Below are 26,630 nucleotides of genomic sequence, written 5' to 3'. Positions count from 1 at the left end.
CATTCAAATTAGCTCCTAATTAGGCTTATGAGCGATGCGGTGAGTCATTAGCAATGTTTGCTTCTGAGACAGACAGCACTGTATGGCCATTGTATTTCTGATGGCATCTGTTGCTGGGTTATGCATTATGTAAGGGACGTTATGGTGTGGATTGTGGAATGCAAGCACACCATTAGCCACCACAGGTCCTGTGTTATGTGGAAGCATAACACGAACAGGCCTCGTCCTTTTGTACTTGGATGAAAAGGTTAAATCTATCACCAAAATGTGACATTTTGTGCAATATACACCTGATCAGGAGCTTTCATTTAGACATCTCAAGACAATGAGAACATGTTGCTAAATTTGAATGGATTACCCACTGCTCGATGTAGTGAAGAGCAACAAGAAGCCAAGAATATGGAAACTCGAGCGTTCAAGTATCTTAGACCTCTTAGTCCAATACATAAGCCGACAGCAAGAGAAGCAAATACTAAGATCTTTTAAGTTCATCTTAAGCAAACTAAGTAAATGGTTGGACAGCACTGAAAACTACAGTCTTTATGATAAGCTACAGTTACTTGAAGCCAATTTCAAGTTGTTGCACTGAACCATAAAAATCTTAATTGCATCACCTCAACATTATCTTACAATAATGCACAATGACTGCACAATGACAGTGCAGTGATCTCAGCTAAAATTGCTTATAAAACAATGAGAGCTCAGAGGGAATGTTTGTAGCGCCATCAGATGTCGTACGGTCAGAGGTTGGTCTGCAGGAAAGCCCAACCTTGCATTTGATGCAATTGTGGGGGGAAAGAAATTGGTTGGTGGAGCAACAAATGTGCTTGTTTGCATGAAATCAGGTTGAAAGAACAAAGAACAAAGGCCAGCACTAATGGTGTGACCTTATCACTCACATGGCCTCCTCTTACTGGTTAGTGAGTGATGCTTTCTGTGGTCCAACTAAAAATTGTTGTGACTTTTTAATTCTTTTCACAAGCTGACTGTTGACCATTTGTAAATAAGGGGGGTAAAGCAAGAACTTTACGACTCCAAATACAATGACATCAAGCACAGTGTCGTCAAACAAAGGAGAGCAAAAATGATCAGGAACAGATAAAATGATTGTTCCAGCACCACGTTCAGCCAAAGACATTAAACACTTCAAACATTTTCAGGCTCTCACAAAATAAACACAAGTGTACTTCAAGGTTATTTGCAGACTGAAAGTGTTCTGGAGAAGAGAAAATTTCTCCTGTACAGTTGTTTCACTTATCACCTGACCTTGGCTTATTTTATTTTTCCTTGCTATTAATATTGTGTGGATTTAAACTGTGGTTTGTTTTCAGTGATGTTTTTGTTTGGAAACTAGGAAAACTAGCCACGTCTTTGTGAACACTAATGGGGATGCTAAAAACATATATATATATATATATATATGCTAATGCACACCATTAATAATAATAATAGCGTATATTAAACCCTGTTTTACTGTTAATCCTTACTGAACACACTTTCTGAAGAATTTTTGGCATGCATCACATTTTCGTAGTTTAGAAAATGATCTCCACACAAATACTGATCATACTGACTGATATTTGGTGTGAATTCCAGGTGAGTCCTGACCTGGAAAATAAATGAAGGAAGCGTCTAAGGCTGAGAATCAAACTCAAGTGACATTAAACTCTCTTTGATCAAAGACTTGCAGGTAAAATAACTATGTTAAGTGAAGATTATTAATTGACACTCAGCAGTTTATTTAAAATTTGTTTAAATATATTTTTAGGACAAGTTGAGACAAAACATGGCCCAGTCACTCACAATAATACAGTAAATAAAATCCTTCCATTTTAATCCTACATATTTCAATAATGTTTTCATGAAAAGATGGGGAACAGGAGTTGGCTTTATAAAATTCACATTTATGATGAAGGAACACCAAGATAAGCCAGGCGGATGGTGAAATCTAATCTGAACCCCAATGTTTTTTGTCTATGGAAATGACTAGCTTCTTATCGGCAGAATGGGTTATTTGAGCAGATTCTCAATGTGGCTTAGCGAAGGGACTCAATCACTGCTGCCCAGCGATAGGCCTCACTTTCGTCCTCACCCTCTCTCATCTTTTTATCTGGAGGAGCGGAAATGAAAGGATGGTATCTCCAGCTCTCTACGTTCTCGGTTCAGGAGATGGAGAGGGGCACAGACATTTTCTTCTAGGCTTTAGTTGTCAAATGAAAATGTGGTTTATAAAGCTGTGCTCAGAGAAAAACATACCAGCAGTTTAGGAACACAAAGTTCTCACCCGCTTGAGAAAGGTATTGTGCTGTAATTTATCTTGTGGTCGTCATTGAACCATGAGTCTAATCACAGTTTGGTAACTACAGGGACAGCACTGCATCAAATCAACTGGAGCTGCATTTACAACTTCAGAATAATTGAGCTTTTGCACGTTTCAGTTAGAGGTATATGATTTTTCGTTCTTATTATCTAGGTTTACCTTTGTCGTATATCATTCTTGGGGGATATTGCACACGGCCAGTAAAGATACTAATGTCTAATTTGTGTACGAACATCTATTTAATAAACCCAGCCTGTGCTTTTAAATTTGGATAACAGTAAAACCAAGTGCAAGCTGTCTTGACAGTCCAAACTTACATAAAAACATTCTCCCCCTTTCTGATTTATACAGACAGGGTCATTGTGTGAGACAAGGGGTTTTTGAGAAGCCAGCACATACACCTCAAAAACCTCACTGATGTGACATCTGGCTCCAGTAGGTCAAATGGTACAGAGGGATAGCGTGGATAAGACAGAAAAACAAGAACAGAAGCCTACAGCCATGTTGAAAAGCTCTCTAAAACTGCATTAGTTCCAGAGGTGCTTTGAGCTAAGGAGCATTGAGGCCCCCATGTTCCACTACCTCACTTAATTGTGTAAGGATGCAAACGTTTACCAGGTAGCACCAAACCAAAGTATGATAAAACAAGATGAATAAATATTTTACTCAGAACCACAAATTCCACCATCAGTTTAGAGCTATATGAAATTCCAATGAATGACCATCATCTGGAGACCTAAGATATTCAATCTCAGGGGGAATGCATCCAAAGGTTGTTGAGGTATTTAAGTTGAGACTAGATCTAAACATCACAGTACAATTACAAAAGAAACAACAACAAATGACACCTGTGGATCATTCATACGATTTATGAATGGTCGCTATATAGTGTTCCAGCACAGAGAAGACATTTCACATGAACAAGTCAATGAATTTCACTGTGCCAATTTCTGTTATAACTGGGCCATTATTCAGGGAATAAAATGATGGAGGACAGAATGCAGAATATCATTATCTTGAAAAAATATGGGGAAAACACAGGGAGAGAGAAAGAAGAGGCTGGTGGAAATGAAAATGCTTAAGCTCACCTTGAGACTGTCGCCTTTGGTCAGGATGTTCCAGAGTGTGTGTTGAAACTTGGTGAGATTCATCTGATGGCTTCCTTCCAACAAAGCCTGGGAATGAAAAGCATGAGTCACCTTTAGATTTTAAGTCAATATAAAATGTCAATATGCAAAAGCCTAAAACCTCTGTATTTTTATTAGCACTCAACATATTATGTGTTTTGTTTTCTTGCAAATTCTTCATGCAACCTTTTGCACAACCTATACAATCAGTGTACAAATCTTACAAAAAAAAAAACAAAAAACAAAAGCAAACAAAAAAAGGTATATGTTCTGATCCACATTTAGTGCCTTGTGGCCCAAGAGGTATGGGCTCACAAAAACATGCATTACAAAACTGAAAATAAAATGTCCATCGGCCATCTCCCAGTTAGCTCACCTCCCAATAATTGCTGCTGCCATATATGCTTATCCATTCAAGTCACTCTCTCATCAAATCAGCTTTTATAGTCAAAAGGAAGACATCAAACACCATTCATCACGGAAAAGGCGGTCGTTATACAGCTATATTGCATGTTTTAATTCACTGGGGAACAAACATATCATTCCTCCTATTTGAATAAACATGGGCTCTTGTATTTAAAAAAAAAAAAAAAAAAAAAAAAGGATAGTGGGGGACTCTTAACAACATTAATCTGCTGCCCTTTGCCATCTGAAATTGAAGTCAGTGAGGCGGTGCATACCAGTGGATGCCCATCGGTCACAAGACCTTGTGCAAGGCCTGAAGAAAGCCGAATGCAATGCGCCTACGTATTGGGAGGTAAAGGAGGAAGGACAGGTGGAAGGTGGTGCCACTTTCAGTGTTTATTCATCTGAAACAATGTCCCCTGGAAGCCATTTTGGCAGCGATGTATCACACCAGGTGCTGACCTTTAGATACTATGCACAATTAAGCTAAGCTAATAAACACAACTGTGGATCTGAACATTTGGACTGGAAGACAGGGGCTGTGAATCACCTTGGACATGAGTGAGTCCTTTTGTGCTTAGGTTGTCTTTTCAAAGCCAAATTGAAATGTGTTTGTTTGAAACACATAAAAAATATACTAAATGCAAAGAGAGGCAATAAGCTGAATGGGGGTTTTGTTCAATCCAAAAGTTCAGTGTTTCTTTTCCAACATTTGTTTTTCTGCTTATTCACTGCTGAAATGCCCTTGCATGATACTGTAAACCTGACCTTTGTTTAAGGAGTTAGCAAAAGAGTAGAAAGACAGTGCCAGATAGCATAGTAGAGCTGGAACAGTTGATTAATCCATTAGCTAAAAATTCCATTGCATCAATTTCGATAACATTTTCATAATTTCATTTCCATTCAATACAGTTTCTTAAATGTAAGGATGTAGTGGTTTTATCTGTTTTAGATTTTAAGTTAGTTATTAGGTATTAGGTATCAGGTATTAGGTTTGCTTATTTTAATTTTATAAATGAGATGTGGTGGCTTGATATGTTCATAGCGCTGCAGGAATAAGTCCTACCTTTGCCCTAGCCTGGTAATAAGTCAGCATTTTTACAGCCCTGGTTAACTTGTCCCAAAGTTAATGGGTATAGTAGATGGGATTTTTGATTAGATGCCTGAAATAATGTCTGTGGTTAACACAGGCTGAAGCAATTTTCACATTTTATTGTAAAACATAAAAAATGTCAGTGTGTTTATATGCTTTAACAAACCAAACTAAGTGAGGTTATAAGGAACATTAAGTATCCTCTAAACGCATTTAACAACAAAAACAGAAAATCTACTCACCAGTCCTTCTTTACAGAACTATATTTATACTTAAGACACTTCCAAAAAATCATTATTAATTTATAGATTTGAAACTACAGGCTTGGTGGTAGTGATCTTGAAGTCATGATACAGTTCATTTATAACCATGCATTATTCAACATTAGCTGCTTACATATGGCCAACACATATCGATGTCAAAAATCAAATCAAAAAGTCCTCTTTTTTTTTTTGTCACAGAGTTTCAAAAACCAATAGAAGAATCTAAATGACCTTTAGTCGAAGGAACCAAGATGATACACCCTCCCTGCTGCACTCTAATGTGGTCTATTGGTATTTAGTGCACAATTGAGCCACTAGCTACTGGCACCCACTGTTGTGGAGTGTTTTCGGTGTCGGGGGTTGGTACATCTGCTGGTATCAATCAGCCACATAATATGGAAGGTGGTCATACCTGCCTGCCTTATAAGATTCAGCACCTTAAGCTCTTCTCCACACAGTCAAGCCTGTATCACTTTTACACACTTGACAGAACAGTTAATTTGTAGGCTGGGTCTGATCTGCAGTTTCTGGGATATTTTTCTCCCCTTTATGTAAAAATTCTAACAGTTCTAATAAGCTCTACATATGATTTAAGCCAAACTAACAAGACGGCTGACAAAACAGTATGCAAAGATATTGCCTTACAGAGGGGAGAGTGGAAAGATGAAATAACATGGTTATATACTGTGCTATGTTATTTGATAGATCCAGCTAGTCCCACAAGTGCAGTTCTACAAATATCGCTTATATTCACCTGGCATGAGAATATTGGGTTTCTAGTCAGAGTTATGAAATGTATCACCTTGCAGATATGTGGAAACAGCACAAACAAAAAGATGATACATCTATTACCATGAACCCACACAACTGAAAATATTACCACTCCTACACAGCATTAAAGCACATACGGCATGTGTGTGCATACTGAAGGTGCAAATACATGAGCAGAAAGTCACATATGTAGTGAGGCTGTCAGCAACTAAATGTCACTTCGCCTTAATTAAACATCTCTGTCATTCAATTTGGGCTTTTATCCTTCGCTCAGTCAAGTATATAGCAGCAAACACAGCAGCACAGCATGTTATTCAGAGAGAACTCAATGGTGATTCCCTTTCAGGCCCTTTGATAGACAACCAAGGGAACATTAACCAAAACAATAGAAGTCAAAGGGAGATTTCTCAAATGGCAGAGCAGACTGTTTATCTTTGCTAATACTCGAATGACACATGCAACCTCCCCGAGTCCAAAGGTCCCAAACTTGTGCTGGTAATTTCAGCTAAAACCATTTAGGAACAAGAGAGACTCAAAACTCAAAAAAGTTTGATTTGGTGATCAGATATTATTCAGTTGGACCCAGAGTAATTGCCTCACACTGCTCTATGCAATTAGCATGTTCTTTTTTTCCCCACAGTGATTGTATCACCTTTTGACAAACAACATTAGCTGAGTGAAAGACAAATCAGGGGAATCAGGGAACAATAACACCAGGCAACCGAGAGGAGAGATGGCAGGCTATTTTCTGACAACTTATTAAAATGTGGCTGGTGCAAGGGAGCATTTAAAAACTAAATGTGTGTTTACAGTAATTGTGATTTAAGCATCAACTGATATATCCCTGAAGCTTGATAAGCCACATAATAATCTTACAATGTACCAGACTTATTAGACCACCTGAAGCAAAGTAATTAAGTAGAGCAGAATCAAACTTAATTCTCTTAAGCTTTTTGCCTAACCTCATATAAATCTACTGAGGCATAATCTTAAAGGGAAATACTAAATAGCTTATCCTTGCCATTTCTGTGTTTTATCAAAATGCTGTTTTTATCTTGATGCTATATTCAGTCATTGGAAGTCACACTACGTTTCAGTTGCATGAGACTCCAGGAAAATATACCTAAACTGTACCACTCAGACATTTATCAATGCAAAGTGAATTATTTTGTTTCGTAAATCACTTAAAACGCTTTCATTTTAAACTTCTTTTTAGGTAACATTGTCAAAATCTACAAGTGGCGAAAAATTTAGTTGCTTAATCTAAATCAGCGGAGAACACCACATATTCCATGATTACAGTCTTCATATTGGTTGCTTTAGTAGTTTTGTCTATTTTAAGTTTCTGTAAACTGAATTGCATAGTTGCAAATGTTAAACATGCGATCTGAGCTGATCTTGGGCTTGGGCTACAATGTTGTGACAAATAGTAGACTAAACTGATGGATTCACAGATAAATCAGAAACTAAATGAGACAAATCAGTTCATAATGAAAACATTTAGTTTAAAAACTAATTGTCCCCTCTTTCCATCATATGAACACAAGCTTTATTTTAGAGGCATTAACACATTAAGACTGTTAGAGCTGCAACAACTGTCAACATTTTAATCAAATAATGCAAGTAATTAAAATTTCAGCTTCAAAAATGTTAATTTTCTGGTTTCATTACTTTTATGTGATAATAAATTGAAAATCTCTGGGTTTTCCATCATGCTTTGGAGAAAATATGACATTTATTGGACTGGCTCTTTGAATTTGTCTTGGGTGTTTTTCTACTGTTTATGGATATTTTATAGACCAATGAAGAAAATAATCAGTAGTTTAAATAATAATGAAAACAATTATCAGCTGCAACCCAAAATTCTGCACAATACCATAAAACAAATCCCTTCAAAATAAGGGTACTAAGGATACAGATAAGCATGGCTTATGGCATTTGTTCACCTAAAACAACTCCATTAGCTCAGCGCTCATTCACAAAACTCACCTGGAAGCAGAATTACATGAGGCATATTTACAGCAAAACTTGATTTCAGCCTTTAATGGTGTTTAAATCAGGTGGTTTTGTTGATACTTCAACCATGCTAAAGAACAACACCTCTTTTCTTAAGATAAAAGCGAGAAGACGGGCAGATGGATCAATATATAGCATCACATCAGTCTATATTTTGCTCAGTATCCGGGCCTAGGGTACATTTCATAAAGGCCATAGGGTCTGCTTATCACGGAGCTAAATGCCAATGTAATTATTAGTGTCTGAAGATAGTGGAAAAGGAAGCACATCCTGCGGCAGTACACCATATTTAATTAATAAATGTCACTCTGTAGAAGGAGTGAGGGAAGTGCGTGAGTAAAGAGAATGAAGCAGGGAGGGAGGGAGCAAGGCAGCGAGAGTGACAACAATATTGATCCTGACTTAAGTGCACAGAGACACAATCACACCTGGTACATGTAGAAATGCATTATACAACAGACACAGGAGATGCCGATTATACAAGCATGAGAACATGAGGACAATAAGGCCCTTCGTTTCATTATAAAAGCACACAACAGGGACACAAGGATGACTGTCTTGCATATTACATATCTGTTCCAAGGAAATAGTGTGGTGCTCTTACAGCACATGGGTTGGAAACTGTGTGCTCAATTGGGAATACATTGATATATTGGACCCAGAGTCCAGGTCCCATTTTGAGCTATTACCAAATGTTGTATCTGTAACTATGTGTAATATGTGTTATATTGTGCTAAAAAGGACCATGACATTTTATTTCCATGAACCTTAACTGCTGACCATGCTTAGGTTGTCTCAAGAGGATATTTAACAGTATCTGCTCATAAAAACTCCAGCATGACATAACCCCCTTGAGGGAACTTGCGGGATTGTGGAATTATTGGTTTTTAACATTGCTTTTGGTGCATGAACCTAACCACAGAGAAATCAGGAATTTACAGCCCTATCTCTGGTGTCAAAGTCCCTCTCCCCCCTCCTAACCACATCCTAACCATTAACATGCGGTGCATACTGTGATCGTGGTATTCCCCACTGCAAACAGAAACTTTGCCAGGCAGCAATTATGGTTTTAATTGCAATATGACTGAGAAAACAGATAACTCTTAAAGAAATTTCATTTATAGGTGAGTGTTGAAATGCTTAAAAGAATTGCAAAATAATGATGACCTGTGTGCAGAAAAATGCAGAAAAAGACAGCTCAATTTTTTTCATCGTGGAAGGCAACTAATTCCAAGTGCCAATTAAAGAGCAATAATTGCATTTGCTGCACCTTCAGTCTGGCATCAAAACCAAAAGTGCCTGGTAAACAAGGACAAATGCAGGACTGGGTTCATTCACTTGGCCACAGTGCAGATTTTCCCTGAGTTTCTATCTTGCACAGTTATAGAGATATGCTTAAGGAAAATCTTTAATTAAGGATGACTTTTATGCCATTTCTTTGACCATTTCCTGATATACGGGCTTTATGAATCAGAATCAAGACAATGAAGGCTGTGCCCTGCTAATACATTTCCTTGTTTAATGGCTAACTCTAGCATTACTTATATTGAATTCCACTTGTAAGTTCAGTGCAATTACATTCCGCTTTACTTTTCGACATGGAGGCAAGCCCAAACTCTAACTTGTCTCATCATTGTAGAAGGAATTCTGCAGATGAACATGATTTTTGTGTAAGAGGCAAATGAGCATCTAAAAAGAGTACGTGGGGAAAAACTGCAAACACAAACGTCTTCTCTGAGCATTTTGGCCTTTCCAGTCAGCAAAAATGTCTGATATGTGAACGCCAGGGACGTCTAACATTGTGACCCAACTTTACTGAAATAAATGCAGAGACAAGTGAGGTGCACACACATGCCACTGCTGTTCAGTAGCAGAAGTCTGAGTCCTGTCTTACTTGGGTGGAGGTCAAAAGGGTCAGGTGTCCTGTCTCTTTGCTTTTCCTGCTGTCAAGCAGTATGAACACAACAGGCAGCTTGTCACACAGGAGGCAAGCTCCCATGATGCCCTCATGCTTCTTTTCACTCCTTGCCCCCTCAATCACAACCTCCTATCTTGGAGTTCTACTTGAGTCATGACTACACCTGGGACCCTCTCATCTTGGTGTCATTTGTGTCATTGGATCAGCTGCTGACTCCAGCCTTATATCTCCTGCCTTTTGTTCTCTGCCCACATATTAACTCTGAACTGCCTGTAAAACAGAAAACGAGTTGAGGCAGTTATGAAAAAAATAAAATAGATCAAGGTCCTGGAGAGCTGAAAAAAGATGTTTCTAAATGTTTCTTATGCAACAATTTCTATCCCTCTCACACATTTCTTCAGAAGGCGACACTCCTCGGCACACAGAAGTGGGTATTCTTGTTTGGAAACAATAGCAGGCGTGCTTCTGAGGCAACTGTTAAGCTATTGCAAAGCAGATGCTTTTTTCTCTCGCCAATCAATTTAACACCTACACCTCCCCTCTCCTCCTTCATGCTGGCTTTGGCTCATCAGTTTTAAATGGCACAAGACATTCTTGCATTGTTCTTTTGACTTACTCAGAGGACAAATAATGTCTCTGCTGAAGTAACAGCCCCAACAAGCCTTAATCACCAATAGGTTGGGTCAGCTGAGAAAAAAATATACAGCACTGCACAACAGCATATGACAAATAACCCAAAACAACGATGCAGTATGTGAAGACTCTGGTTTTTTTATACTTTGTAGAGGCAATTATATTTCAGAGAGTCAGGATGAAGATTTGGAAACAATTTTTCCCCCCTTCTGAATCTTGCGCTAGGCAGAATTGCAAGGGAAAAAGCCATCTGTGTCTGACTCTTATCCCTGGCTTCTCCAGAGCCTGGATGAGCCTGAGCCAGCAAATGTCAGTCGGATAAAGACCAAGCCTGACAGACAGACACAGGAGTTTTGTCATTCCGTGTGTCATCCCTTTGCTAGCAAGCCCAATCTTTGCCGGTCTCAAAAGCCCTGAGATGATGGGGGAAAGAAACATTCTCAGGGTGAACGTCAGGTTGTGTAACTCCTCCAAGTGCCACAATAGCTGAAACATTGAGGACATGCACTGTTGTGGTGCCCCTGCGGCCTTTGAGAGCTTTCATTATTGTCTTATGTGCCGTGCAGCGGGGTCACCATGGAAACACAAAACACATCAAGCGTTTGCCCACAAAGGATATGAGGTTCCTCAACAAGATGCTCTTCCAGCAGACAGGGGTTTATGTGGGATATTTGATGTGGCTTGATATTTAAAAAAAAAAAAAAAAAAACTCTGCTGTCTATCTGCAGACTTATGTAGTTCAGATGATATTATCTACAGGATGTGTGATGAGCTGGTAAATATATTGTTAGGTTAGGCTATAATACAATATTACTCTTTTGTGACTCCAAGTTGAAACCAATTTTGACAATGTAATAATGTAATTACCATTACATTATCAATCACTGTTTTGTCATATAAAGGATTTTCAGAAAGGTGAAATTAAAGACAACACAGCCAATTCAGAAGTTTGAAGGACATAAGACACAAAAATGAAAAACACTGAATATCAGCTTAAAGGTTATATTATATGGATGAAGAGTAATATTCATCAAAACTGTTGATGCTTCTTACTGAAAGGCAAATTCCAGTGTTTTTCAGCCTGGACTAATCTGTTTTATTGTGGTTTGCATGATCATGAGCATGTGATACATCATCAAAATCATCTTTGTAAACATGCTGCAAACCCCCAACTTCCCAACAGAGTAACTACAACTAAGTAACATCAAAATCTTAAAGATGAACCACAGTTTACAGTAAACACCTTTAGCAGTGCTATTGAGGATTGGAGGTTGGAGACTACAGTGAGCCATCAAAAAGTGACTGCCTGGAGCTAGCTGGTTAACTTGCTGACTTTGTTTTGTTTTTTTTTAAGCCATATAGCGTTAACAGTGGTGTTGCACTCCATCTAGACTGGTAAATAAAGTGCTTTCAATGCTAATGTTAGCTGTGTGGCAACAGTAGACCTTATAAAGAGCTCCTTTTATTTTGCAATACTGACTTTATCAGCCACCGCCACTATACATAAACAGAAAATAAGCAGGTCATATACTCTGTTATAATCTAACTTTTGTGATCCACTACTACACTCTCAGATATTTGCATTATTTAGAAATAACCCCATCAAAGATATTTAGAAACTGCTGTAAAATGCCTTGTGTTACTCTGATACAGTACAAGGTCACTGATCAATGCATTCAGTTGAGGACACACCAGCATAGATTGTCTCATTGTACAGTGTGTACCATGTTCTCAGGAGCTGCAGTTACACGGGTGCCACATCAATAGTATTTGTCAAGTGGTTAAAGCTGATAAGAAAACAAATGATTGCCTTAAGCTTGCTTTAAGGCTCTTTTGTCAGCACAGCGTGTAAGACAGTATTTTAAACGATGAAGTCAACGTGATACAAACACAGCTGTGCGTTTCAACTTTATAAATCTGACCTGCGGTTGTACATTTTCTACACACAGCACAGCTATTTTAGGTTTTTTTACTTTTGTGTTTGTAAATTATTTATCTATTGTAACACTGCCTGAAAAAAAAGTAAGTAAAAATATAACTGGCAGATCAACATTCTTGATATGAGACAGCTGTCAGGACTTGTTGCTACAGTACTAAAGGATGCCTCTTCACTTTGCTCTTACCTTTGACCTCCCTCTGGTTCTATTGCTTGCACCATCCGCACGACCTCAAGTGCATCCAATCTCAGCAGTTACATAACAGAAGACAAATATGGAGAATATCAGAGGTGCAGAGGGAGAGGGCAAGGAAAAAGATTGAGGAGTGTCAGGTGTGTAGCCTGAAACAAATTTTAAAAAGTCTTTCACAGTTACCACCCAAATCATTCATCATACCACTCCTCATCTTCCTCAGCCTCCACTCAATGTCCTCTTATCTCAAAAGAACATGACACATTACCATGTTTTTTTTAGCAGGTCAGTTTTCTCTAGCTGAGCTCCACAAACCGCATATCACTCCACTTCTGGTTTCAGCCCGTCATTTCACATTATATAATTTGAAAGCACTCCAGCTGGGAAGCAAAAACATGACGCGTGTGATGGGAGGTGATGAATACTATTGAGGGGGGAGAAGGCGCAGACAAGTCCCTTTTTACCAGTAGCCCAGTGAGCCTCAGATACCCAGCAGAATTTTAAAGCAAGAGTATAATCTCATTGAAGAACAGAAATAAAAATGGAAAACCTGTATATGAATGGTATTTGTTACTGCCATGACTATGCTCGCCTGCACACAACTCATTCCATCTAACATCTGAGTTAGTGAGGTGGAAACTGTGTATGGTTTATCTTTAACATCTATATAATCCACAAGCAAACAATGTTGAGAGGCAAGCCTGTGCATAAGCTGTTCAGAAACATTATGGTCTACATCAATGCAGTCAGTTAAGACTGGAAGTACAGCTGCAGATATTAAACTTGTAGGTTAGTCTGTCATTGTTCCAGAGTAAAACATTTCAGAAAGTTAAATATAGCTTTTCCCAAAAAAAAAAAAAATGCTCTTATAGTAAGACGCATGCCTCAAAAATCTCCTCAAAACAAACACATTAAATCTTGGAATAAATGTAAGCTTATAAAACCTCCCTACAAATCCATGATAAAGGAAATACTTGGCAGCAGATGAGAGCTGTTCATTTCCAAGCAGGAGGGATCTCTCCTTTTTTTTGAGGGGAGAGAGAAAGAGATCGAGGCTGGAAAACAGCACTCGAGGCCCAGCCCATGACAAAACAAAGAGATTAAATGACCTGTGAATGTGACTTTCCATTTTTCCATAAGCTGGCATTCAACTTAGGGTCCTGCTGCCCCCTTCTGGAGACTGGCAAGAAATCATCAAGACGTACTGGAATTCCTCCCTTTCTATTAATGTGGCAGTGATTTGAATTATTACCTCACTGTCTATTGTGTTGATTAAACACCCAGCAATTACAGTCAATGTGATACATTGAGATAACTGTCAAATGTATATGGGACATTATATGAAAATTGAAAAGCAATTAAACTGTATACAGCACAACATTTTAAAATCCTGATTCAAAAAGACACTCCACATTTCTTTTCCCTAATATCTTGCCTGTCCAGGCAATAGCTTATTTCCTGCTTTTGAGATAGAGAAAAAAAAATGCTGAAATCCAACCTCTTTGACATACATTCAAAAACAGAATGCAAATACGCCACTGCTCCCTCTGAAGTGAGATTTCAGTGTTGGCTAGGGCCAAATGTCAACCAGCTCAAACAGATGGTGTGAAGAGCACAGCCAAGTAAGTGACCTTGGTTGGTAGGGAATAGGTGTGCGAGGGCAGCAGAGGGTTTTTTTGGGGTTTTTTTTTTGTTTTTTTTTGGGGGGGGGGCTTGTTTTTTGTCTCAATGGATGTTGTGAACATCAAGAGAGTTTAGTATAGTTGCAATGATAGAAAGATTAAGTCACATCAAGCCTTCTTTTAGGCTCTATTGGATGCTGCCAATCTGCCATTATAACAAAAAAATGTTAGAAGAGGATCAACATCACAAAGGACAGCTTATGATGTTTTGATGCACCTATGGCTGTAAACTATTGATTATGGAGTCCCTTTAATGTTAAAAATAAAGTTTGTACTAAACAGTACTAAACACTAAACACTAGTCTAAACAGTCATTAATCTCATACAAAGTTCCAGGTTGTGATTATTTTCACTATCAAGCAATAAAAATTTTTTACAACTACAAAACCTATAAATTATTGAAAAAGGTATTCAATTTTTGGTGACACAAAACAGGAAGATCGTCGCATTGGAGAATCTCAAACCTGTTAATGTTTTGTGTTTTTGCTTTTGAAGGGGATTAAAACATGAAATCAAATCTCAGAATTGTTGCTATATTTTGTCAGCAAATGACAATAAAAGCAACTAAATCCTTCAGTGCTACCATACTTACTCTTATCCTGTCTCTTTACTAGCATCAGCTCACAAAATAATTCTCAATTTCAGAAGTGAATAATGGAAATTTTAACCTCAACATCGACAAGACAACCAGGCCAAACTTCACCTGTTGATGAGGATCATGTGATATGGTCAATAGCTCCAAAACAGCATGAGGAGGTGAGATTTTTTTGCCACATATTCAGTTATTTACACAATAACATGGTTTTCTATCAAATAGGATTTAGCTAATTGTATTTAGCTTGATGCGGGAGTTCACTAGTGCTGTGACATGACAGGATTTCCTGAAGACAGTTATAGGATGTCAAAGAGTTCATTATAATGAGATCCTTGAGATTCTGTTTTTTCTTTTGTCCATGCGCCACTACCTCCCAACTACATTACAGTAACTGCCCTGTCTTCATTTCTGCCTTGTTACCAACTAAAGTCAGCTTTTCTACTGTATGTAGGAACCCCCTCGGGTATAGCCAATATTATTAAACTGTGAAAAAAGTATGGTTTCCATACCCACTGTAAAGCTGTTAGTGGGGGATTCCCAGTCTTTCATCCACCTAGAGTTTTATTTTTCATCCACACATTTTTAAAAAGTGAGAGACTCTCTGCCACGCAACTTTGTTCTCTTCACATCAACACGAAGAGTTACTTGAACATCAGAGGTGGCTTTAAAAATAAAAGAAAAAAAGAGAAAGATTTACTAGCATTCTTCATTCATGCTTTTTTGCATTGTCCTCTTGAAAAGAAAAGCATCCTATATGAAATCTCTGCATTTCTGGTAGACTGAGTAAAGGGCTTTGGAGGAAGATGGGTGGGTAGTAGATAAGTGAAATTCACCTCTGCACAAATGCCTATTTCTTGAGAGAAGGCAATTTCCTGCAGCTCTGTTCATAGCGACAGTCCGAGCTTGGACACACATCAGTGCTTCAGAGAATGTATTGTCCTCTGTCTAATGCCAAGAGGGAGGACAGGCAGCTCTTCGCAGAATGCTGATTAAATGCAAATGTTTTCGCTTGGGTACTGAAATGATATTTGTTCAGGTCAAAGATGACTTTAACATGCTGAAAAATAAGGCAGCTCAAGAGCAATGTTTTCTCATCTCACACTTTTAAATAGTGAAATTCCTCCAAATGTGTTCTTTTCTTATCAACATCAATATGTGCTTGAACACCAAAGGGGGTCTTCTTTTTTAATCAGAAGATTTCTAGCATTTTGTTGTGGAAAAAAAATGAACATATTCTATCCTCAGCCTTTCCGTTTCAGGTAGACTGAGTAAGGGGCTTTGAAGGCAGGCAGGTAGGTACTAGATGGATAAGTGAAATTCACCTCTGTGCTAATGCATATTCTTGAGAAGAGGCAATTTCATCTTTTCATAGCTACAGTCTATGCTCGGTTTCACATCGGTGCCTTTCGAGAATGTATTTTCCTATGGTTAGTAACAAGAGGGAGGACAGTCTACTCGTTACAAGATGCTGATTTAGAGCAAATGTTTCAGTTTGGTTATTGAAAGAATGCGTTCTGGTCAGCACACTGTTTTAGTTAATGGAAAAAAGTAGACACCTTGACAAAAATTGCAGTATTCCAACCGTGACAAGAAATTCTCCTTGGATGCATCTGATTACCGTCTAAATGTAAGTGAACTGTATTCTACATTAACAACAGTTTCTACAGGAATGGAGGGCTATAACATAATGATAGAATACTGAGTTAGTGCCACTTCATAACATCTCTTTTCCCTCCTGGATTGAGTGCCTTTGATCATCAAATTGTCCTCCTGAAAATCCTTTCTGTTCTTGAATTATATGGGCCGCTGAAGTGGAAACAGAATTTTCTGTGGAGGCCAAAGCTTCTTAGAAGGAAGGAAAAAGAAAGGGAAACTAATAAAAAGCTGTGAAAATGACAAACAGTGAATGAGCTTGAAAAAAAAAAATATATATATATATATATAAAAAATATATATATGGCCCTTTTTGGGTGACGAAAGAATGTACGTCTTCAAAAATTGCAGCTGGGGAAATAAACCTCTTTTCCTTTCTAGTCCACATACAGAGAGAGGAAATCCCAGCTTTCTATTCAGTTATTTATTCATCACCCTGAAAGAATCAACACATATTTAGTGCATGCACTGGCTATGCAGCAACATAAAGGCTAAATGTTAGAGCTGCTAGAATTTATTGCCTGATAGAAATACTAAGGAGGTGATCACATAAGAATTAATAGATTGTTATAAATCCAAGTAACTTATCCAAATCCCTCCCAATACACACAATTATATGGTACAACTGTTGCTGCCCTTGCACCTTGATTAAGGTGCTAACATGCTGCTTGTCAGTTCTCATGTAAATTGCCTGTTAACTACCGTCAATGGCACCCCATTTAATTTGCCCAGCTTGATCACCATTTGTTGTGGTTGCAGTTAAGTACAAATTTTCATATTCATGCATATTCATACTGATTCATCCTCTTCAGATGCAGTTGAATTCATTAGGAATGCCTCCCCATTCAATGGCGGAAATAACAAATGAGCACAGATTTTAACTTCCCTTTCATGTTGGTTGCAGCTCTGGTGCTGCTTGGGTGTTTTCTTCAACCACAACCTCCAAACATTGTCTCAAATTGGACATTTTACAGGAGCTGAAATTAGGAAGCCAATGCAAAACACACTCCGTCATCCCTAACAGAGTGGAGGACATTTCTACTCTGCTCTAGCCATAAATACCACAAACTTTATTTGAACATCTCTGAGCTTTTTCATGCCCTGCAGTAGCAGAACCCAGCAGCTGTTTTTGTTGTTGTTGTTGTGTGTCTGTGTGCGCGCAAGTCTGTATGATTGTGCATACAAATTGCCATTTCTTAATAAAAAATTAATTGTGATTTTTGGTAGAAATAGGAAAAGCGAGAAAAAAGAGGAAAATGGAACTCTGGCCATTTTGTTTACAGCTAGTGATTTTGAAATCTTCTGCCTGGTTAGAGGGAGGATCAACCATTCTGAAGTGAAACAGACAACCACATTCTCACACATTACTGCTTGAGGGAAAATCACTGTCGGGAAACTGTGCTCGTCCTGTTCTGAATTCAAATGAATATTGAAGGGACCCTATTGTATGAGTGGAGAAAAGAGCAAATACTTGGAAATAGACTCAATCCAAGAAAGATGCAGAAATTAAAGAGCAGGTGAGATGAATACAGGTGTATCTCCAAAGAAAAAAACTTCAGGTTCAACTACAGAGTTCATTTTTAGATACTCTGAATTCATATTATGTACAGAAGCATATGGTGTATGTACAGAGCAGGCTGGTCAGATTCAATCGACAGCCTGACTCTACAACTTCTCACTACTGTACCAAATATGTATTCATCCACAAATGAAAATGGTGCCTATTAAAGATATCACTTACTCCTCTTGTTGTGACCTTTACTTAAACTGCAGTGTCAAAGTGATATAAAAAATTTTTTTAAAACATTTTTTTTCCACGTTTCACAATTCATGTCCCTGAAAGAATGAATGAACGTGGAACTGAGTGTCACAGGCAAGTAGTCATGAAAGGATCAAGAAATATACTACTGGATATTGGTTTCAGTTTTTCAATGAGAAAAGTTTACTGTGGGTTGATTACATAAAAAAATAGCTTTACCTTCAGAAAAAACATTAAGGGAACACATTTCAAGAGAACAGTGTCGGAGCTATTCTGTTTTGTCACAACATTAATCATATTATTCAGTATAAAGCCCTTCACTCTGAGAACATTTGCATTTAACTGATCTAATGATGGCATCAAAGAGGCGTTCATTTAGGTCACAGTCACAGTCTATAATCCAGGAATTTTTCATTATGTTGTTTGGAATCCTCAATACCCTTTCACTGAACCTGCCAGCAATGTAGTATAAACCATAAGAATAAAAGACAACTTACCACAGCTTCACCTTCAGAGAGAGGCCGCTCTTCATCATGGATAAGTGCCACTTTAGCCTGGAGTTCATTCACTGTTATACTGTTTAGTTGAAAAGAAGGGGGGGGAAAAAAAAATCTATTTCAGATGAGAAAAGTTTCAGTAAACAACTAAATGCTCCAGTTTTATTAGTGTTTACTTGTTCCATTAAATTATTATTCATATTAGATCATGTGAATTATGTTATTGTTTTGTATGTTTTTCTGCATTTGCTAAATTATTTTTAAATATAATTGGCCTCCATTGGACTCCATTACTGCAACTGGCACACAAGACATTTCACACTGACTTCTTCACAGAGATCTTTGGCTTTAGAAAATATAAACTTTTATCAACAAACCAGCTTATCAATTAACCTGTTTGTACTTCTGTTTGTAGGCTGATTAATTTAACTAGTATTTCTCCCGTACAAGGGCTAATTGACATTCATTCCCTATTCAGATTGGGCTCATTCACAATTGCCTTCACTCAGATTCTCAAATCCTTTTAACACCAACATCCAGCCACACTGCCATTAAAAAGAACATTTGCTATGCCACCATTCCTTGTTTACAATAAACCAAACAATGGCAATATATTGTGTGTGACGTGGCACAAAACTGAAACAACAATTTCCTTCATTCTATATTAGTATGTTTTTAGACAGAACAGCATTCATGGCTTGAAGAGGCTGCTGATTTCTCGGCCTATCTCATTCTCACTACCACACAATACAACAAAATACAGAACAAAATCAAAATTGCATGCACTGGCTGATATCCAAGAACACTTAAAGCTTTTCTTCAGGCATTCTTTCCTGCTGGTGACTGAGGCTCAACCTACACTAACACTTCTGAGCTGAGATAATGACTGCATAGCCAAAATCAATCCCAGGAGTCCATCAAAAGTGGAAAAGCAGGTAAACATACAAAGTGAATAGTTTGTTCCACTACTGAGGATCAATGCTTGGGGTAAATGGTGGAGAAAAACAATGGCTCTCTACATTGTGAGGCAGTAAAGAGCAGCAGCTCATAGAGACTGTAAAGTGGCGTTGGTTTCATTCAAAGAGAGACTTCATACACATATACACCATGACATCATAAGAGCAGGTGCTTTACAATGCATACCTACAGTCGGTTGTACTGAGAGACAGAGATGAACATTAGGGGACTCACTCTCACATTCACTGAAAATCTGGACAGAGGGGAGGGGATAAAAAGCACAACCTGTTCATGGGCCTTTGGGAGGCTCCATCATGGTTCATTTCCTGAAGCAGTTGGTAGACTCTATTTATAGGCCAACATACTGGTACCAGTTAATCCTGCACTGGGCTGCCAACGTCCTGCCAGCTGGCACAGTGGGTTGCACTTGTGTGTGGTGCTTGGGAAGGTTGAGGATGAAATAATGATGAGGAAGTCCACAAGATAACATAATGACCATTGTGTGGGGGGAAGAAACTTTCAGGCTGAATCTACTAACAAATGTGTTGACAAAGTCTGAATCTGCGAACTCACAAACTGTAGTAACACAATTACGCTAATAATCAGTATTATGCTATTCTTGACTTAGTGTCATTTATTGCAAAGGAGATTCAAATGTTCCTGAAAAAAAAAAAAAAAACTGAGCCATTTTTCCCATGAAGCCATAATTGGTGGCTAAATTGACACAAAATTAGATTAGTTTATAGTAAAAATTAGAGAACAATTATCTGTGAATCTGCATTAAAGATGATTAGCAATTCCAATTGAGTGGATTAAGAACAGGGTAGTGTTTTGCTAAGTGTCATTAGGGACAAAGCAAGGAGCTTTTTTTGTACAAGATAAAGAGTCTACTGTATGAATGCTAATCTGGTTCAAAGTCAGCAATTTGCCTGGCAATGTGTAAGCAGCAGGTATATTGGTGACTTTCAACTTTGCATTTATCATAACAGCAGCTAAATCAAGCTTGACACCTCGGTGTGTGAGCCACAGAGGTTTTCAGGAAAAAAATGGTGATGTAGCATACAAATGCAAAGCCTCCACCTCCTGCTTTATTCAAAAAGGCATCAATCCATGTCCTGCCTCAAGATAGCCAGCTCACTGAATCGCATTGAATGATAGACTGAAACAATGGCTGGATAGAAATAAGCGGTACTTGCAGATATTTCAGCTTAGTAATGTGTTTGTTTAAGGGCAGTCCGTCGAGAGACACCACTTGGGATGGAGGGGATAGAGTGGATGGATTGAGGCGGGGCTGGGCAGGGAAGGGGAAGGGACTTAGGGGGGCAGAAGGGCTGAATAATGGTACACATCGATGTGCAGGAACGCATAAGTGGGCACATAGCGGTCTCTTTAAAATCGCTGCACAAGCACTTCATCCTCAATGCAGCCATATGTTTTATAGCGCTTTCAGTTTACTATGCCCAGCCCCACTTCCTTTCCGGGGGAGAATATGCCCAGTTAGCTTAAGCAGTATTGATTTTTTTTTCCAGGCGTGGCGTGGGAAGGTGAGGAATGGGAGGGTGGGGAAGCAATGGAGAAATGGCATGACAGGGGACAGCCTCATTGAGTATCACACATTCTACACTTTTGCAAGTCAACAGCAAATTTACACATGCTTGCTGGAAAGCAAGACGTGCACTATTTTCTTTAAAGCTGCCAGTGGTTAAGCACTGCTCACAACAGCAAGTTAGGCAGCTTGGGTGGTTGAGGGGGAGATTGGGAGGAAGTGGGGGTGACAAGTGGGTCTGTCAGGATGTGATGATTAAACAATGCAAATAGAGCAATGAATTACATTTTGAAGATTGCAAAAGAGCAGAAGTTTCAGGGAAGCAGATGTGTGCAATCAACTCAAACCGACTTCACTGCATCAGAAGTTAAGATGGAACTAATGAGTACAGTATAAACACTGTGCTGTGAATTTGGTAGCATCTTAAAACGTAAGACGACAGAATAAATACAAAAGCATGAATATGAGTCACGATTATAAGCCAGTGCTATCGACCTTCATATTTTATGTTGTTTTTGTTCCATTAGCTTGCTTTCTCATGAGGGCGTTCAGAATTTTAGGTCAGTGAAAATGAATTCTGTGAATTGAAACAGAGCAAATACGCTTTAGGAATTTCTTTATCATTGGATTTAATAGCAATCTAAATACTGTGACAGAGGCATTTAACATGGCAAGGGTAAAATCCTGAGGGAGAACTGTTTCAGTACCATCTAAAAACCTTTGCCAATTTCTATTTCTATTATTAGAACGTGTTTTTACTCTCTATTAATGATTAAAGATTGTCAAAATGTCTCCAGTCAATACAAATGGCACAGTGAAAAATATGAAGATCAAAACTGGAGTCCCATGGTTTTCAAAAGTGAAGAATAAGATGATCAGCACTGTATTTTATTTACCTGCCATCTTTATTACTGTCCAGTAACTGGAAAGTGCTGGTCACAGTGCTGTCCTGATGTCTGACACCTAAAACAAACAAAAAAAAAAACCCAAATCATATCTGGATTAATGCAAAGATAATTGATAGTTTAAAAAGAAATAACATCCTAGCAGCTCCCGTTACAAGCACAATTAGCCATGATACCAAAGAGACAATATTTTTTATTACAAAATTATGTAGGATGCTCTTTTTTAGAACCAATCAGTGCGATAAGCATGAATCCATCTGAATGCAAACTGAGAGGCAGGGATATGAGAACAGAATTATGGAGTTGGATTTAAAATATGGGGAGCGGGGGGAGAGGATGGAGGTTCTTGGGCAATCAGGCAATGAGTCAGTCACGCTGTGCAAGAACATTTGGTTTCCCTGTAGGAAAAAAAAAAAGCATGTCAGAGTCCAGAATGCAATCAGGAGGCTTTGTACTGGAACTGCTGGTATGACAGTGATTTCCCTCTTCTCCATTCATATTCACAGTACAGATGAAAAAGAGACGCAAAAACTTCCTCAACCCCCTTTTCCACCAAGCATGTGACCCCAACTGATTCATTTTTTGAATCGCATTCATTGGAGTGGGAGGGAGCGGAAGTTCTCTAATGTTCAACACTAAGCATCTCCCACATCATCAGCAGAACGAAGAATGTAAAGGGGCAAACTGATTGCCCCCTAAGTCTGGGGAAAAGCACTTTACATAATGCTAATTGCACATCCGCCGCAATTACCTTTCCGTACTAATTACAGAAAAGCTAATTGTGAAATTTGCATTTTTCCCCCCAATGTACAGTAGAGACTGAGTTGAGTGTGTGCTGTGGGGGTGTAAAAAGGGGTATTAAAAAATGAAACCCCAGTTCATGAACTCAGCCTTCCCAAAATGAACCTTAAATCCATATTTATGAAGTCAGGATGTTTTTTGGATTTAGGTTTAAAAGACGCAAGATAATACACCACACCGAGCCACCCACAACATGACTGGAAGAAGTAAATGTCTACTGAGAAGCAAAATTCCTCACCCCCATTTGTTGACTTTACTCAGCCATGGCTGGGGGGGCGCTGATAATATTCTGCTGCAATACAAACAGCTTCTGTCATATTAGTGGCATATTCTTTCAATTCAACAGCGCTCTATTCCCAACCTAATGCTTGACATTCTCAACCCATCCTCTAGTTGCTGCTTCTCATAAAAAAATGAGTGCACGAAGGAGGAAGAGAAATGGTCTCATCCCCCCCTCTACTGCAGAGCTGTAGTTATGAAAAACAACCATAAGGAGGATAGATGGAGAGGGGAGGGCCGAGAAAGAAAAAGATGGAGAGGAGTGTGGTGGCGTTAGAGGAGGGTGGTAAAAGGTAAGAGGAAGAGTGAGGGAAAATAAGTGAGGAGAGAGTAGGAGGGTGAAGAAAAGAGAGAAAGGAGTTCAAGACGTTGGCTCTTTAGGCCAGTGGCACATATAGGGGGCTATGTTTACTAATGGACACCATCACTCATCCACCCATGTTGCCCTGGCGATAGCACAGCACACTCGTAAAATAAAGACAGGCACAAAGAGAACAGAGAAAATGGAACATATCAGCAGGAGACTGCAGATCTTTGCCAGGGCTGCAGACCATGTTATCCACATAAAGCTTTCTTTGTTATAGTGGGCTCTGCTCTCCAAGGCCAACAAAACACACATTTTACATTCTTTTATACACTATGAGCAATATTTACAGGGAGGAAATTACCTCATTCTGTGAGGAAAAAATGTCTTGAGGTGGAAATGGATCAAAGAGTTGCAGGAGATGTATTGAACTTTTACTTTGGAAGAGGAGGCTGTAAATGCAAAAAACATTTACTAATAGTACTCACTGAATTCATTTTGCTCATAAATTCATCATAGATTATATTTTCTGACCTCACTTGTGGTTTCTCAAGACATTTTAAACAACCTAGAGCTTATATGACAGAATCTTCAAATGTTTGCAATTGCTTATTACTGGTTGCCTTTATTTCTGTTTGTTTGTTTGTTTGTAAGGTGGCTTCAGGGCTCAGTCATTGAACATAAACCAATATTGCCCTGGGCCAACTGTGGCCAGGGCCACTGGCCTATATTCACCTGTCCAGTAGCTGTTCCTGTTAATTTATGTCTTAAAAAAAAACAAAAACCATTTCCAAAAAATGTATAGGTGGTATAAGAAGTGTGTCCTATTGGAAGTATCAATGCACAGTAAATTCATTTTCATAAAGTATTTGAAGAAAATAAAAAAAATATGGTGAACCAGCACTTGCACTCATCTCTGTGTTTATATTATTTAAATGTACTCTTCTGAGCAGATGAGATGCCTGATCGTCTTATTGTAGGAAGAATTACAAGTATATCAAGGCTGCAGGAACACAAAATGTTTGGCACAGGAACTGCTGCATCCAGATTATCCTCAAGGGAATTTCTATTGAAATCCTCTCAGACAGCCTGGAAGACAAATACTGTATATTACTTATTTCTTTTAATATCCATACAGCCATATGCAAAATGCTGTATGTAGGCCTACACAAAAATATACAAAGATATTCCTGATGATGAAATATATTTCACACAGTTGCTAAAAAGTATTTGTATATGTTTTAATTTAAATTTTAGCCTATTTACAGGATCTGGCCTTGTATATGGTTGGAACGAAGGTGGCCCCAGTGCCAATTCTAAATACAACGTCTGACATCTGACCAGAATGCCTAAATAAAATGAAATCAAATCACACTGCTGGAAAAATCTACTCTTATTCATAGCAGGCCAGGTGTAATTGTTAAGACCTGTGAGATTTCATCATCAAGATAATTAATCCCTTTTACAATCACACAGTGGCCAGTGTAAGTTGGTATCCACATCAACATGTCTAATTCCTTGTCTAAAATTCCTTTCTATAACTTTTATTGTAAAAAAAAACATTTGAAGTTTTCTGATCGTTAAAGTAATTACTTAACTTTTATGTGGTGGCAACAGTAATTTTCATTACTAACAATAGTTACAAATTATGATGATTAACTTTTAAGTGCCACATCTCCTTAAACACACACTAATCAGTGTGGTTTTATTATTGATAAATCAGAAACATCAGGTCAGGTCCAGGTCTGATTATACAGTTTTACTAGTATTTTATGAATTAGGGGTTTTATAGATTATTATTAGCACCACTGAATCAAACTGGGTGGTTGTTGAGATGGAAGGTAATTAGTAAGTGATTAAACCTCAATATTTACTAGATCAGCTTCTCAAATGTGAGAATTAGATTTTGTCATACATAATAGTAATCTACATATGTTTGTAACAGCCTCTAAAAGGAAACATAAAGCCATCAGAAAATATAAATTTACCTAATATAGAGCAAAAACTTAATCAAGAAATGAATCTTGATTAACATATTGATTCAAAATGAAAATAAGTGTAATTTGCAATCCTAATATATTAAGCACGGTTGATTTGCTTCAGAAATTTATGTAATTAGAGCAGAAATTGTACAAATTTAAAAAATGATTTTACAGACCATGACTTATGTTCATATTTGGCATTACTGTAATGAGAATGCAAAAAATGTCTATTCAAAAGAGCTAATAAATTGTATTTATAACTTCTGAGCTTCATCGCCAATTTTTGCAACTGGATTCTTGATTTCTCTCTGATAAGCCACACATCGTTCATGTGGAGAAGAACACCTCCTCGGTCATTACTGAGTACTGGCTCCCCTCAAGGTTGTGTCGTGAGCCCGCTGCTCTTCACCATGATGAACCACAACTGTGTTGCCAGGCCCTCTACTAACCACACTAAGTATGCAAGTGATACAACAATAGTGGGCATGATCAGGAACAATGATGATCTGGCTGACATGGAGGAGGTAGTGTGGGAAAAACAACCTCATCCTGATTGTTAACAAAACAAAGGAGATTATTGTTGACTTCAGGAAGAGACAGATCCATGACACTACACTGCTCATTAACAACAGAGGTGGTGGTGGAGAGCACCGGGTTCCTGGGGGTGCACCTAATGTACATTCTCCTCTAGGAACAAAACACTGCATTTCTGCTCAAGAGAGCGCAGCAGCATCTGTTCTTCCTCTGCAGGATGAAAAGGACTAATCTTCCACCTTGCATCTTCACCACCTTCTACAGGAGCACGAACAAGAGCATCATGAGCAGCAGCATCTGTCGCACAGCCACACTCTGGGAGGACCTACAGAGGATAGTGAGGAATGCAAGGAAAATAACAGGGACTTCTCTCCCTTCCATCCAGGACATTGGCCTCAATCACTGCCTCAAAAGGGCCAATAAGATCAGCGACAGCAAACACTCCAGGTTTTGCAACAGCT

General features: G+C 38.4%; 1 protein-coding gene across 1 annotated transcript in view; it reads right to left on the bottom strand.

Moving 5' to 3' along the window:
- The window catches only part of LOC115058750 (glucosidase 2 subunit beta-like), a 105,444-nt gene that overhangs the window by 66,974 nt on the left and 11,840 nt on the right, over positions 1 to 26,630 (bottom strand). The window contains exons 7-9 of the mRNA XM_029526234.1: positions 22,261 to 22,327; positions 18,862 to 18,940; positions 3,409 to 3,495 (exon numbers count right to left, since the gene is read on the bottom strand). Coding sequence (XP_029382094.1) covers positions 3,409 to 3,495; positions 18,862 to 18,940; positions 22,261 to 22,327 — 233 coding nt within the window. The remainder of the gene's footprint in view (positions 1 to 3,408; positions 3,496 to 18,861; positions 18,941 to 22,260; positions 22,328 to 26,630) is intronic.

This window comes from Echeneis naucrates, chromosome 18, assembly GCF_900963305.1.
Source record: "Echeneis naucrates chromosome 18, fEcheNa1.1, whole genome shotgun sequence".
NCBI lineage: Eukaryota > Metazoa > Chordata > Actinopteri > Carangiformes > Echeneidae > Echeneis > Echeneis naucrates.
This window is presented reverse-complemented; position numbering and strand designations above follow the sequence as displayed.